General features: G+C 27.7%; 1 protein-coding gene across 3 annotated transcripts in view; it reads right to left on the minus strand.

Moving 5' to 3' along the window:
- The window catches only part of LOC122529280 (gamma-aminobutyric acid receptor alpha-like), a 164,197-nt gene that overhangs the window by 34,132 nt on the left and 112,414 nt on the right, over positions 1 to 17,651 (minus strand). For all 3 annotated transcript variants that reach the window (XM_043655237.1, XM_043655240.1, XM_043655239.1), the window contains exons 3-4: positions 14,890 to 15,082; positions 11,506 to 11,726 (exon numbers count right to left, since the gene is read on the minus strand). In XM_043655237.1, coding sequence (XP_043511172.1) covers positions 11,506 to 11,726; positions 14,890 to 15,082 — 414 coding nt within the window. The remainder of the gene's footprint in view (positions 1 to 11,505; positions 11,727 to 14,889; positions 15,083 to 17,651) is intronic.

Below are 17,651 nucleotides of genomic sequence, written 5' to 3' on the forward strand. Positions count from 1 at the left end.
AAACATTAAATGTCAACAAGATTTATGATAATGTCACCAAGATTCCATTATTAAACATTACGAATAATGAATAATTAGAATATTTATTTGATTTACGTGGTTTTCTTATATGAGTTCCAATTTGGAAAAATGCTATGAAGTTTATTAAAAATAAATTTAGTATCCATATCATTTATTTTGCATGAACAATTACTATTTTTTAATACATAGTAGATTATTTTATAAATGAAGAAACCGTTTTAGAAATTTATGAATGATAGAATTGGATTGATATAAATCTTCTTTGTCGCTGAGAAAGTGTCATGTGAAAATTGCTTGGATTAAATAAGAACATTTCGAGAACATTCGTCATTTTTATATGTACCAATTTAATATTTATTCTTGTATAATTTCTCAGAATTTATAGAATAATACCCTACTAATATTTTACATGTCTTACAGTTAATCAAGGTTTTGACCATGTTCATCGTTGATTGAATTCGATGTCGTTCTAACAAGGGAAACGAGATTACCAAACTATAAAGACCAACAGCTGGAAAATTTGCTGTCACACTTACAGTTGAGCCACATTCGAATCGAACATTGATTTCGACAAGTAATTGCCGCCGACTAAATCCAAATGACGTGAATAATCGCCGGGGCAAACACATCCAGAACTGTGGTCTGCATCGTACACAAGAGGAGAATGTACGAATACACGAACCGAGCAAGGAGAGATCATATTGGAAACTGTCTGTTGGCACGAGAATTCCACCGAGTTCTACGCATGGACGAACGGAATCGTAGCAGCAACCAGGCATTTTGAGATCCTTGATTCCGTCCAAGGGGATATAAATCATCTCGAGCGTGAAGTGTACACACGCTGCCGAGTTACGGGGGCCCTTCACATTTGCCAGCCTCCTTCCGGTTACCTCGCCATTTCGTCTTACCGTCGTCTGACGCAGTATTTGCGAGCTTGATTCTCGGTTCAAAGGGAAACGTGACCCTCTTTTCTTCGCTTCTCTTTTTATTCATTTTTCCGCTAAAAATACGCCGAGAATTATCTCATTTACTTAGCCGCACATTTTCACATCGCATTTAACGTGATTTTTTTTCTAGCTTTCTGGTTAATTCTGGATACTATCTGTAGACGTGGCGTGACACAATAAATACAAGTGATTTTTTTTAAATGTTTGTTACGTAAATATAATACAATTTTCTTTCGAACAGAACACTTCCAATATTTCTATGAATCGTCTTATATCGAATATTTTTAGTTTTAGTATTTTTTAAATTTATGAATAAACATTTCACATTTAAAAAAACAAATTGTAAATTACGATGAAATTTTCAGTAAATTAAAATTGTGTAAATGCGAAGAAAATTTCAGATTTTTCAGAAAATTTTAATTAAATATTTAAAAACGATAAGAACATTGAATGTGTGAATAAAACATGTATTTGATGTATTTAAGTAAAGTAATAATTTAGAAAAACTTTATGTAAAAATTAAAACTGACATTAAAGTGGACAAATTTTTCAAGAAAATAAAAAGATTTATTCTTAACACATTATTGATTGGCAATTTTTGAACATTTGCGTATAAAAAAACGAGTTAATTCACAATTGATCAACAGTATCTTAAAACGCATAATTTATGATAATAAATAAGTTTTATAATAATTAAAAATATGTTCGAAGCAATAATTAATGAAAATAAACATAGAAAACACATGTTGAATTCACTGTTTAATCTGCATAAGACGACTGTTTAATGATCATTTACAGAGCATTTTTACTCCTACACCTTGAATTAAACTAGTGGCAGAATTATATTACAAATAAATGTGGAATTAACAATGAAATAAAAGGTATTAATGAACAAATGATAATCAATCCTGTTGCAAGTAACCAAGACCTTTTTTGAAAATAACCTTGAAAATATTTTCAAGAATAAAAATATTTTATCTCACTCCCTTTCTTACTTTTTTTTTTTTGCTTATTCTCTTTATATTATATTCGTTCTTTCAAATGTCAAGATAATTTAATAACACAAAATTGTACTATATTAAAGAAATTATTTAAAAAAATCTAGCGTTTGAAGAATGTTTTATTTCCGAGATTAACGAGTTATGTCAAATTTAGAATAAGGAAATTAGTTGATTGTTAGAAAAAAAAAATGTATAAAATTATTTTAATTAAGTACAAGACGTTTCAAAGAAATGACATTTTACATAAAATCTATATTTATGAGAATACGACGTTTCATAGCATCGCTATCAATTTCGTACAAATAAACTACCACGCGCTGTAAAAAAAAACCTCTCTACCTCGTGAATTCCAATCCTGAAACCTCTTCAACCTCTGAATAAACCAACCTTTCCTCCGTTCGAATAGTTCAGCCTCAAACAAACGAGTGTCTTAAACGAGCGGAACAAACCGGCAGGGAGGAGGGGGTTAAACACCAGCCGTTTTATCCGACCACAAAAATTCATGAAATACAAGAAACTTCAAGACAAGTGGTTCAAGTAAGTAAGGGGACAAAGAAAAAAGGAAGAAAAAAACAGGAAATGGAGAAAGAGCGAAAGCGAAAGAGCATTGTTAGTCTGCGTTTATTATGACGTATTCCCTAACAGATTTCGCGGCCCGTTTCGTTTGCATGAAAATAACGAACCCGATTAGCATACAGACACGACGAAATTCTGAAACCACCGCGACCTCGGGATCACGTACGCGATCTTCTTCCCTTCGCCACGTAAACAGAATCTAAAATCATGGATTTCCAAGGACGAAATCCCCGTAGCCATGAAAGAATCGCAGCGAGTCTATTGCAGATTATCTGTGATGAATAGAGCGCAGCGTTTTAGATCTATTCGGTTCTGGAAATGAGCAGATGCTGCCCATCGAAGGATCCAACTATTTACTCGACCATCCGTGAAATAATGCCGCGATTTCGCGATCTTCGCATTTTCCAGAGAACATGCACGAGGCTTATAGATAGTTGTGACATACATAGGAGATTTTAAATAAAATAAAAATAAAATACCGAATAAAAGTCTTAGAGATATTGTGGGCGTGGGCATTTTTAGCGATTATTAAATTCAAAATAATTATATTGATCTATTGTTTTGTATGTATGATCTCGTATCTCGTAAGAATCTGACACTTGATACATTCTGTATTTCTCTATAAAGACAAAGGTATCCATGTATAATACGTAATATTGCAAATTTCGACAGTTGAATCTTAATATTAACATGAAATATTATTATAGTATAATAATTTATATATAATTAAATATTATAATTGATATAATATTAATATTATTATAACATAATAATTTATATATAATTGATATTAATATTATGTTATATTTATATATAATTAAATATTATAGTTGAATCTTAATATTAACATGAAATATTATTAATAAATTAATTAAGCATGAATCTTATATATTATCTTGTTATAATGCTATTTTTAATAAATATGTTTAAAATTAGCAACTATTTAGCAATTTATACAGAACTTTATTGTTCGTCTTATAAGCCATTGATGTTATATGAATTCGTTCTTTAGTTAGCATGCTATGTGTGCAGTGAAAGTATTCAAATTTATATTTAAATTATTCATTGCTTCTTGATGAAAGTTTTAATAAATAAATCGATGAATCAATCAATTTTAATAAATTAGCTTTACTATTTAATTTTAATAAAATTAATTTTTAAAGTATTAAATTTTTGTTAATACTATTGGAAAAAATGTTGCTATTATATACAGTGTGAATTTAGTAAATTTGGCTTCATTCTCTAATAGCAATTCCGTATTAAAGATAGAAAAATATTGTAAAAAAAATGTTTCATTGGTTAATAAACTCTACATTTTTGCAATATGAATTTTTACAGAAATGCAATCAATGTAGTTGCAAAATAAATTGATTCCTCGTGATACTCTGAATAAAGAAGTATTAAGACACGAAGAAGTTAATATTTTCTCGAAATATTTAATTACATTTTTCAATATCTATAAGAAATGTTCAAATGTTCATTGCATTCTGAACTCTTTCTCAAGCATTTTTTTTCAATTAATGTATACAAAAATACATGATTCTATTTGAAAAAGTGGATGTAATCTTGAGATCTCGGAAATACTTCCATCCAGATAAATCTGACAGTTATCATAAAATGTTTCGAAACAGAACAAATTTTATTTTAAACAATTTTATTTTATTTTATTTTTTTTTTTGTTTGTTTGAATAATGAATAGTTGCATAGACGGAATAAAATGAGATATATACAGAACATTCACGAATTTACTACTGAATATTTTTCTCATAGACGGTAAATATGACAAAAAGAAGAAAAAAATGGAAAAGAAAAAATTAGTATTGTTTTTTATAACAAACGTGATGGCGTATGAAATGTGTTTTTATATTTGCATTCTTTAAAATGAAGATGCAATGAATTGTAATGTAATGAAAGTATAATCAATTTGAAACTCTGACATGATAAAAAATTACAAATTTCAACAATCTTTTGATTTTCGAAAATCTGTACGATTTAAATATTCTCCATGATCCAAGGCCGTATTGATTTATGTACTTCTTTGTGGAGTGATGGTATTATATGTATAAGATTGTTAATATTGAATTGCGAGACTATGGCAACTTGACCTCTTAGAGAAAAATGTTAAAGTTTTATTAGTTTTCGAACTCACTTTATTTGTAATGTATTTATATTCCACAGTTAGATGCAGGAAAAATAGAATCTATCGTCGCACGTAACACATTATATCCACCACAATATATCCCATATCTTTTATTCTTTCTTCCTTCTTTCTTCTTTTGTTCTTTCCGCGATTTAAAACAGTCTTGAAATCGCATTTCTACATTTCGTCCAACATTACAAATTAACTTTATATAATAAAAACCATATTCAATTTTTTGATAAATAATTAGAGAAAAAATTTCAGTTGTTGTAATTTGACAACTAGAAAGAGACAGTAGAACACAAAACTTTCCTAGTTATTCAATTTAACTATTCAATTAATTAATAGTCACTAAAACAATAAATAATGTAATGAAGGGAGGAAAATTACATAATTATTATATATTCTGTAGTCAAAGCTTACTATTGCTAACAAAAATAAGACATATAATATTTCGTTCTTTAAAGAGCCTTTAATCTTTTATTTATTTAATTTCTAATTTTTCTAAACATGTAAAGAAATTGGTAGAAAAGTTGGAAATTTCAATTTAACTCAATATGTATTATCGGTATAGATACTTTTAATGAATAATGTAATTCGTCATTTGTTAAATATACCTATAAAAAGATAATAAGTGTTACTACCAATAATTAATTTGTTGCTAATTTGTTACTTTCTATTTTTGATTAAAGTGTTTGGATATTTATAAATAGTAAATACGTATCTAGTATCAAACATTAATCTCTCTGATGAAATACTGTTGTTTCCACGCAATATCCATCTTATTTAAAAACTTGAATTTGCTAACGTTGTGGCAAGCATATTCCTCTCACATGTTATCCATTCATTGTTTTCATTTTTCATCACTTTGTTGAATCGATAAATCAAAAAATTCATAATGTTAATATCAAAGCTCTCTAACATAATAATTATTAGTAATATCATTAGATTAACAAGTTACAAATTATATGGATACATATTATAGATCTTACAATTCAATAACAAAGAGGATAATAAAATTATTTATAATTTGTAAAATTTGTTTCTATTATCAAATTTATTAAATAATATTGGCGATTTAATTGCACATAATAATTATTCTTGTACATTTTACAAAAAAAAAAAGTAAAGTATCTGTTAATCCTTTGGATATATTTGACTTGTCATACATCTCTTGTGCCAAAATGCAGGATGGCAAATTTAATATATTAAGAGATATGAATCAATGTTTTACAAATTTAAACATGTAGGTTCACTTTGCTGAAATTTCTTATTTTATTATACAATAATACAGTTATGCAATAAAAAATGAAATCCATAGGAAAATTTATTCAGATTCATTTAGACCAAGAAGTTAAATTAAACATTATATAATAAAATTTGAACTTTATATAATTTTATATAATTTTTAAAGTATTCTCAAAAGAAATTCATAAATAGTCGATATATAAAGTACTTAAAATTCATGTTGAAAATTTCTAACAAACAAACAGAGTTAAGGTCATGTTTCCTTAAAAAAAGTTATCAATGAATTTTTATTGAATTGCTTATGATGAGCTTTACTTTGAAAACTTTCTTCAAATTAACATATTTATTTGAATTAAAATATTTTTATTAGTCATAGAAAAGTCTTAAATTTTTATACGAAAGTCTAATAAATTAGCTTGTAAGTTCGTTGCTGCACTTTTTTCGTTACATAATTCATCTCTATCTATTCTCTTATCTGTTCAGCTTTTTCGGGTCTTCCATAATTTTTCTTCCTCCCTTTATCATCCTCTCTTCTTTATTCTTATATCTTAATTATCACTCTATTATATCTTAATTATCACTCTTTCTTTCTTTTCAATTTTTATCAGTTTCTCTTTCTTCTTTTTTTACTTCTTTATTATTTCGTTTCTTTCTTTCTGTTTTGTCATTCTCTTTTTCCTAATGTTTCTTCTATTAACAATTATATAATTTACAATATTTAAATTTCTACTTTCCAGATTAATTTTTATTTTATTACATAATTAATTTGGAAAGTACACTATTTTTATTTTCACAGGCATATTTCAGATGTAGTTCGATTATATATAACAATCGTAATTTGTAAATACCACAGTTGTAAATAAAAATAATTTTTCAAGTATTTCCTACGTAAAGGAAATAGTTTTACTTTTAAAATCTACAAAATTAATTATCAGGAAGTTATTAGAATAATTGTTCCTCTGGATTACATCATTCTGAGTAAACTACGATTAACATTAATATTACAAAAACGTGTAGAAGACTTAGTCGAGTTTCAATAAAATTAGTGCACTTAATGCCTTTATCTTCAGATATACTCAATCTCGACAAAGTAATTGGAAGCTTCGAATAAATATTTACGGAAAGCTGTACTAGTAGCTAATAAAGTGCTGTACAAATAGTGCAGACGTGATCGACATTTAATGGTTACCGATCCATCACGACAGTGTATAGAGTTTCCGAAGGAATTCGATTTTCCGTTCAGGTCACACCTACGGATAGTTAAGAAACCTTTTTGCAAGTGCTTTACTAAGATTTATTGTACAGTTGATGACATTCAATTGAATTTATCAACATTTTGTTAAACATTAAGTAAATACTATTTTATTACAGATTTTATCAATTTTATTGACTTATATAAATGTCATATGATATACATATATGACTTATATATTCGACAAAGATTCTAAAATTATAGTAAGATTTTAAAATTATAGTAAACGTAGATAAAATATGTTTTATGTGCATAGAAATATATGTAAAGTTATAGTCTATGTGTGTTCATAATATTTTTATATTTGGCAAATATTGAATAACTTCTTTATAATATTTAAACAATTTTGCTTACTTAAAATAACAAAAAAATATTCTAAAGAATCGTTCTCATTAACTAAATGAAAAGATACAGTATGACAAGTAATTATAAAATTCAAACGAATCCTCAATTTCGTATGTCTTTATTGAATTTATATAAAATGGTTTATGATTATGTTTTATGCGATGTTTTATAAAATTGAAATCAGTTTCAAGCTAATAATTATTACTGTTTCAGCAATAAAAAAATATTTAAATATAAAAAAATCTTCTAAATCAAAACAGAACAAAAAATAGTCTGAAGAATGGTTTTTAAGGTAATAATGGGAAACATGAAATCTTTATTGCAAACAAATTTAAAACGAGCAGAATGATAACACGACCTTTTGTTCCTTACTTTCGTATGACTATGTACATATATCACATGCTATTTTCAAAAATGACTGACTTTTGCATGATATAAACGAATAATGGAATTTATTGAAAACAGTTGGACAAATTTTAGAAAAATCAACTATAATATATTTCATTTTAACAATAAAAGAATGAATGCCGTCGAATGAAATAATGTATGTATGTATGTATATATTTATTTCAGCCTCTTTGGCCTTGAAATTGACTTTGGTTTTCATATTGCACATTTCGCATTGCATTTATTCTAAATTTTACATGTTATAATATTTACATAATATTTTTGTATCCTATTTTGTTTTATTCTATACTTATATTTATCTTAACTATGCTCGAATGAAATAATGAAAATTTATGTTTATGAATTGTTTATTAATTAATTATTAATTATTTAATTTATTAATAATAAAATAATGAAAATTTATGTTCAAATTCTCAATAGCTCCGTTTGAAAACGTCTGCCTAGGAAAACGTCTCGTGTAAACTTTTATTCGAGTCATTCCGCTCTAGAACTAACAACATTGACGCAAATCAAGACGGTAATCTCGAGTCCTTTGTCTCTCGGTCACCGTACACAAAAGATGATAGTTCTGAGAAGGACGATGCACTTTTTAAAAAAGCAAGCCGTGCCCGACATGTAGTTTTTAGAGAAACGAAGCAAGTGTGCGTATGCGTCCGTGTGCAGAGGCACCTTGAGCTCAAGGGTTAATTCTGGTCTGCACAATAGAGCCGATCCAGAAGACTAGGTCAAGAGAAAGGGAATGGGTTAACAAAGGGGAAATATACATCGCTTGATTTCACGCTTTCTTTCTCTTCTTTTTGCTCTCACTGTTTTTCGCTTGTTTCTTGTAACATATATGTGACGTATTTGTATTTGTCCTTGAAAATGGATAATTTGAAACAACTGGATTGTTGAATCTTCTTCTCGACTGACACGATATTATTATACAGTGGGTCAAAGAAAGTATCGGCACGCTTAGTTTTTGTAAAAACAAATGATGTATGTAGTATAATTTATTTCCATAAATAATTCATCACATTCAAAAGTAAATTGCATAACAGCAATTTCCAATAATGAGTTGTATAATAATAATAATAATAATGCAAGGAATATAAAAATTCAAGCGTCAAGAAGCTATAGACACATTTGCAATTTCAGTGCTTAATCTACATTTAATGGGTAATAGAAAAATGACAAAATTAAAAATTTTAAAAATTTTAAATTAAAAAAAGATCGCTTGTCTTTAAATCATTAAAAATCCCTCATATGTCAATATCTTCTTCACTCACGAATTTTTGTATTACTCGTATTATTATTGTATAACTCATTATTGGAAATTAACAGCTATTGCACACATTACTTTTGTATATAATAAACTATTTATGGGATTTTATTAATATATCATTTATTTTCACAAAAATATTGCAAGAAGGTTTGCCCATACTTCTGTAACCGACTGTATCGTTAAATTATATTTCTTTAGCGATAAAACGGACCTTTTAATTATTTAACTGAAATTATAATATTTAAGTTGAAATTATAAAACAAGTTTAAAGGTATTTAATTATAAGTAACCGTATAAATCTGAATATCGCTAATAGATAATTTGTATAATTTTAAACTACATGTTTGCTAGAATATTTTTATTATTATCGGAGAAGTAGGTGATGATAAAAATTTTGTTTGTTGCAATATAGTAATATTAAGATCTATATAAATAATAATAAACTGAATAAATTGCTAACTTTTAATTTATATTATAATCTCTGTTAATATGACTTAAAATGAATAGATTGATCAAATATCATTGGTATAAATACTAAAATTTTATTATTGTACATAAATTTTCCTATTATTGGTTTAGAATCAATAATTTAAAAATATTATTGTATATTGAATTCTACACGTATGCCTAAATTTAAAAATATTTTTACATTTTCTTTGAAAATGTTTTTTCACGTTCAAAAATGAACTTTAAAATCACCATCACATAAAGACGGAATTTGATTATGTTTTGTAAATAACTAACATCATTTAACTTATTTGAATATACTATGTATATCCTTTCGTAGTAAATAATCGTGTTATGAGAAGGGGGACTTTATGTGAGCAACTGAATTTTAAAAAGTTGTTGAATTCGTTCCAAAAATATCTGACCAGAAGCGAATTTATCATTCAGTCCTAACAATAAGTTATTGTCAAATGTTTTTCCAGTGTACACATGATAAATTTGTTTAACATAAACGCAAGTCAGCTCACATCATGCTCAGTCAAGCAAAAGACGATCGTGAAATGGACGTATAGCAATAAAACAGAAAACTTGAACAATCCTATAAACTTCACAGACCGATTGCAACTGTTCGAAAGATACTGCAAGATTCTGGCTTATTTCGTACATTAATATAATATGTTTCTTTTCCTTTTTATTGTTTTCCTCATTATTCTGTAATTTTTTTTTATTTTACCCTTCAATCGCTCCATTTTTTGTAATTATGTTTCCTGGATAATATTTTAGTTCGAATTTTTAAACAATTTGAGTACAATCACGATTCTTTTTCTAAATAAAATAGATTATATAAAGGGAAAGAAATGCAATTTATAAATTTTGTTGATATTTTGTTGTTTGTCTTTTATGATTAGAGGAAAAAATTACGCATTGAAGATTTTTGAAGGTAAACGACTTTTATGTGAAGCTTCCAAATTAAAAGTTGCAGTTTCTGTTCGTCAATGATCAAAGAAAATTTTGATCTTGGGCTTTTATTCTCAAGAAACTTGAATTCAGTTTTAAACAGAAAATTTCTAGTTTATATTCCAGCAGAAAAGTCTTTATCATTTCAAAATTAAAAGATAGATACTACATTAAAATGTTCACGATAAATCAAAAATTCAAAATTCGACGAAAAAATAATTATCAGTAATATCTAAATGTTACAAATGTATGTAACAGCATATAGAGTATGTAAAAGCAAATACTTTCTAAGCGTTGTATGTCTTATATGTCTTATATGAAAGAACTTTTTATACAAAAGATACATGGTTTAGAGAAGTACATTTTATGGTGCAGTATTTGTTTAATATATGGAAATATTTCGGAGATTTCAATGTCATTTCTACTTTTTGAAATGGAATATTCTCTATAAAAAAATATTAACCTATGTATATTAAAAAGGAAGAGATTTCAACTTCAATTTTGTAAAATTTTCCGTATGAAAAATGAGGAAAGACACGGGCAGCATTCGTGTGTAGATTTTATAAAATTAAAGTTGAAATATCTTTCTGAAACTAGTAATATTTCAATATGCTTAATTTAATAATAATTTTTTCTTACAAGTAATGTCGAGCTATATTGAACAAAAAATATATCATTCCATTCAAAGAAAAGTGTAAATGACTTTCAAATCTCCACCTGTACAAAAAATATATTCACCACACGATGTACTCATTCAAACCATGCAACTTTTGTATAAAAATTTTTTTCATACAATCTTAGTATATCTTAAAAATTATTCGTGATCAAGTTACGTGGACCGTGTATATTACAGAAAAATATTATATAAATCATAATATCTGTAGAAAATATTCACTTACCTTGAACTATAAAGTACCCTACCATCCTGATAAAGTCTGACAAACTTATTAGGACTGGTTATTGTGTGCAGATAACTGTGCTTCCCGTTATAAAAGTACGTATCTGGCTTCCAGATTCTTGCCAACATCGATATACTGAGCGCCAGAGTTTCTTTGCCGCCTTGAAAAGCTAAACGTCGATCCACCCATGACTGGCGGAAGTAACAATCCATTGAATAAGTCTGCGCAGAAATTTCGTTCTCGTTATATTTATAAAGTATTTGGTAAAACTTTTTAGCTAACAAGGTTTCTTTCTTTATTATTGTGGTATTTTAAAGTAATAATGTATTATCCAACTATTGGGATAAAATCTTCGTACATATTTGCGTATACCTATCAATCGATTATGAAGTTTTACATTATTAATTTCGATAGAATCAAACGCTAAATAATCATTATAAAAGTACTAGTATACTACTAGTATACTATGATTAAATATCTTCTTCGTTATAAACAATATACTATGATTTAGAGGATTTGAGAATAAATTTCTTCAAATAGAGCATTTAAAAATAGCCGATTTATATGCTACGAATAAAATTATTTTTTATTAGAAAAAAAGAGTTAATTATCAAATGCGAGGAATAAATGTAAAATAGGTAAATAAATCGCAAATTAATTATTGTGAAAGTACTATTTTAGCTTGTTGGTTGCATTATGTATACATAAAATATTTGTTGTACGAAAAAAATGTTCTAGAATAGAAGTTGCATGGCTTCCAGGGGGACATACAGTACTGTAATCAGTTTACTTTCTGAATTCGGATAAAGCGTTGATTTCTACATAAAAAAGTATTACACCAAATAGAGTCTAAAATACATAGTTACTGAGATATTACCAAAAATATGTTTTTACATTGTATTAGAAAAGATCGTTAATTTCAGTAACTATGTATTTTACACCCTATTTGGTGTATTTTATACCCTTTTTTTATGCAAAATTCAACGCTTTATCCGAATTAGAGAAGAAATATTAACTATTCCATTTAAAAAATTGAAGGTGACCTTCATATCTTGATAAAAATGACATAACAACTGATTACAATACAAGCCATGCAACCGCTATCTGAACATTTTTTTCGTACAACAAATTATTTTATGAGTCATTTGATGTCGTCACGTTACGAGGATCACCCTGTATATTTTACGTGCTATTTATTCGATAATATCGATACTTTGTATAATATCTTGACAGTATAAGTTTATTTGAATACATTATCTATATGTATGCTACATGTTGTACCAATCGAGATCACTGTGCATTTAAAACTTAAATTAACACATTAAAAGATTTTAATACTTTTTAGTCATTTTTCAGCTTTATTGAATAACAGGAAGATTAATATTGACTTGTTTGAAAACTTGGTCTTTAACACGTGTATGTATTAAATATATTGTGTATTATTGTACATTGTATATGCATTTTATATAATATCTTTTTGAATTGTAATGATGCAAAAAATATTTTTTGCCTAACATAAATGGCACCTATAGAAAGGCCAATAACTGGTAAGAATTTTTCTTTTCAAGCTCATTCTTTTCGGAATTTTCAAGGTCATTGATGTTTTTTTTTCATACAACTAAATATATATATTTTTTATTGCATCGTAAAAGTACGATATGTAAAAAACATGACCTTGAAAAGTTAAGTTTTACATGTAAATTTATTTTTATCGAGATTATAGATCTTGACCAAGACGCGACAATCGAGAGCCTAATAAATACATGCAAAAAAACATTTTTACTATTTATTTACATCGTCAATGACAATCTTCAAGTAGTTTGAAATCCCGAAATTTGTCAGTGATTCACAATGGAATATTCAACGTAAGAAAAGATCGATATGATATTCATTAAAAGTGATTAAGTTTAAGAGAAACAATTCTAGTGTACAAAGATACATTTCCTAATTATAATTGACTATCATAAAATACAAAGGTAGTCAAAAATTGCTGTCAAACTGACAACGTCATGAAAAAGCGTGTGATGACTAAAATTGTCAATAACAAAAGAAATAAAGGAAATACAATACTATAGCTACAGTTAATGAAAATCCACATGTGAATCTACGACAATTTGAGTGTAAGAGTGGCATTTTTAAGACTGACATAATACGGATAGTATTGAAAAAAATTGATACTCATATCATTTATTTTTACATCAAGATCTTCGCAGAACAGATTTTGTAAATCGTATACATTTTTCTCAATGGGATTTGCAGCAATATGAAAATGACCATTCCTTATAAGAAAAACTTAAAACTTTTTTGGACGTCAGTGTCATTTCAAGGTCATGTTTTTACATATCAGAATTTACCAATAAAAAAAAGATGATACAATAAAAAAAATAAGTTGTATGATTTGTATCTTTGTACACTTGACCTGCTTCTTTCAATTTCTTAAGACGCGTCCGGAACTATAAAATCACTATTAGAGGACACAAAAAAGTTAAATGATTAAAAGACTTTCTTGCCATTTTTCAAGAACGATTAGGTTCTTTGGACAAGTTTGATCTTCGTAATGAGTAGAATAAAATGCAAATGAAGAAAATTTTGACTTTGATATTCAAGGTCAATTTTGTTTCTTATGCTTTTCTCAAGTTTCTTATGCTTTTCTGTCAGATTGGAGGTAGAATTTATTTATGACAATCAAGACCAAACATTTCTTTCCACATTGTATATTTTTAGAAATAGATTTTTTAGATTTTTATAAAACTTTTTAGATCGCAAGTTGAGACTGTAGAAAATATTCAAAGGATCGAGAAGAAACGTGTAAAAATATTCGACAGATAACAAAAATATCATTGAAATAAACGACGCATACGTGTACATTAATAATAATGGTAATTATTTAGACATTTCATCGATCTTAATGATCTTGAAATGTTTTTGAATTGTTCAGATCAGAATTGTTTTAAAGATCAATTCTGAAGATTCAATGTCCTGAATAGATATCCATACTTAAACATATTTATAATCGCTGTTCATACGTAAAACATATTATTCTATATAATATTTCTAATATCTGTGTTACATTTGATCTATATTATCCTCGCTCTATCGATATGAAATGTGTCCTAATGAACATAAATAATTACTACACCATACCAATTTTATAAAGCAAAACAAACTCCTTTTTAAAATATTTCTTTTTCACATATTTTTCTACAGTTAATGAAACCAACAAATGTACCTCTATACTTATCGAATTATTCAATGAGTGAAATGGAATTTCTGCCATGATGAATAAGATCTCAAACAATTGTACAACTGTTTATTGAGGTATCGAATAGTAGGTCTATTGTCGTTGCTACTAAGAGAAACAAAAGGAAACGAAGTGATACGAACCATATCGACTTCGGAAATCGGACCCATGCTGCGCACCATGATATCGACCTCAACCGTGGCTGGTGGACCACCGAAGTCCGGTCTGACGCTGTTGTCGTAACCGCGAAGCAGATTGTCCAGCAGCTCGCTGATGTTGCCGTGATTGTTGCTTTGCGTCCTTTGCCTTGTGGACGTTTTCGCTCCTGTAGCCGCTCTAAAAACATTTTACGAAATAATTTATCTATTGCTATGAACTATATAATTTGAAAAGAATTAGAAATAGAAATCAAAGTAATTCGAAGAAACAAATATACAAACGATTGATTTCTCTTTTCGCGTATTTGAAAAATTAAATTACAATTTGAAAAATTAAAAATCTAATATGAAAAGGTAATTACTTAAACAAACTTTAAAATATGTGTATGATTTTTATAAAAGTATACTAACCCAATAATATCTTATAAGTTTTTCAGATACCATCCAAAAATACCTTGAAAAGTATGCGATTTTTGAGGTATCTATTAATATTTCTCTTAAAAATGAAGATACTTTCAACAGATACTTTTTTTTTTATTTTATTTTATTGTTAATTTTACGTGAAGAAAAAAGAAAATCATGTATTATATACATAATATAATTTTTTCCACTTTCACAAAAGTATGACAATGTTTATATTCAAAAATAAAAATGTTTCCACAAAAACAAAATTATTTCTTTTATTATTCATTAGGATAATTTATATATTAACGGATATAATTACGTATAATTACGGATAATATATATATATATATATACATATATATATATATATTATCCGGAAATGAAAGTTTATAATGAATAATAAAAGAAATAATTTTTTTTTTGTGGAAATCTTTTATTTTTGAATATAAACATTGTCATAATTTTGTGGAAGTGGAAAATTTATATTTCACGGAATACAAAAGGCTAAACATATTTTTATAAGAATAATATGGAAAGTCGTAAGTTTTCTTGCTATAAGTTCTTTTTGCATAAATGATGATGAAAACATTCTTCATGTACTCCTTGGACGTAGAACATGTGTACTGTTCTTGATCTTCACTTACTATGCACAATTTTTTTCTTTACTTTCAAGGCGTTGAGGTTTTTAAATTAGATACAATATTCACCTAATTTTTCAATTATTTCCCAGTAAACGTAGGTTCACTATACAAATTTATTTTATAAAAATAAAATGTCATTACGTGTGTTTAAAATACATTAGAAATGAAAAGCCTCTATATCGGCTCAAAGTATTTCTCGGGAAACCCACAAAGCCGATCGACTCTAAGATACTAAAAGCTTAAGTTTAAAAATACAAAGAAGAACATTAATAACGTATGATTTGATTTATTTACAATATATTGTATTAGTAATGATTGGATAAACTAATTTTAGAAAGCACTGCGACTTCCTTCGAAGGCCCAATGCACACGAACGACGCTATTCTGTTGCAATTTCACAGCGCAGCTGCGTGATTCGTATTTCTTACAAGTTAACGATGCAATTATCGGCTCAAAGGAATAAATTTGCAATTTAATTACTCTCATACTTATGCAATACATTGAATTTTATGTTACACGTCGTGCATTAAATGATCATACTAGATAAATCAATACTGTTCGATTCTTCAGGAAAAGTTGATTTGATTTTTTTGCAAATACATGTTAAATCCTTTGCGTACTAATAAAGTCAATAAAACTAATGATTTTTTGAGTTAAAAATAAAGTTCTTTACTCGTAATTTTTAATCGTGTTGGCATCCTGTTGTAAATCATTGATTATCCTATTCAGGGAATACTATGTGATTATAATAAATAAAATACTATGTATTACTCAGCGATTACTATGTATGTATGCATGTATGTATATACGATATAGGATGTTAAAAAAGAAAGGCCCGACATTTAAATAGCGTATAATACTCACTGAGAAATGTAAAAAATATCTAATCAACATAGATCCTAAAAGCTCATTGTATCAATGAGAGATCAACTTTTTTTTTTTTTTTTTAAATGGAGGTTTAGCGTCGAATCGACTACGAGGTCTTTAGCGACGTGTCAAAATTGACTCTTTATAACTGGCCTAGTAGTTGGGTCTCCTTTAGGTAGATTGATAACGTTTTTTTGTTGTTTCTGGCAGGTTAGAGCGGTGTTTTCGTTTAATTTAATCCATATTTACTTCTTATGCTTCGGTATTTTCTGCATTCATGTAGTAGGTGCTGGGTGGTGACTTGTAGGTTGCAGGTGTTGCAGAAAGGAGGTTTTGTTTTGATTAGTAGGTATTCGTGTGTGATCTTGGAGTGTCCTATTCGAAGCCTGGTCATAGCTATCCTTTCTTTTCTGCTNATTTGGTATTTTTTGATAGAAATGGTGTGCTATGTCATGTATTTTGGTTCTATTTGTCGTAGTCCAAATTCTGTTCCATTCTTCTCTTTCCGCTTTGGTCGTTGAAGCTAGAAGGTCTTGGTGTGGGATTGGGATGTTGGTTTCTTTTGTTTGGTCGATTGTTGATTCTTTGGCTAAGGAGTCGGCTTGTTCGTTTTCTTCGATTCCCTGGTGTGACGGGATCAGATCAACTTTTATTATTGTCGATTATTGGGATATTTCTCTACGTCCAATGACGAGAAACATTCCATACTTATTATCAACTTGTAAGGCCATACACGAAATGCATATTTGCCATTTCCATGTTAGAACAATGAATTGACATTGTTAACAATACGAGAACGACGCTATCCGAATGAATACTGAAGTTCAGCATAGT

Source organism: Frieseomelitta varia, unplaced genomic scaffold, assembly GCF_011392965.1.
Source record: "Frieseomelitta varia isolate USP_RPSP 00005682 unplaced genomic scaffold, Fvar_1.2 scaffold_282, whole genome shotgun sequence".
Taxonomy (NCBI): Eukaryota; Metazoa; Arthropoda; class Insecta; order Hymenoptera; family Apidae; genus Frieseomelitta; species Frieseomelitta varia.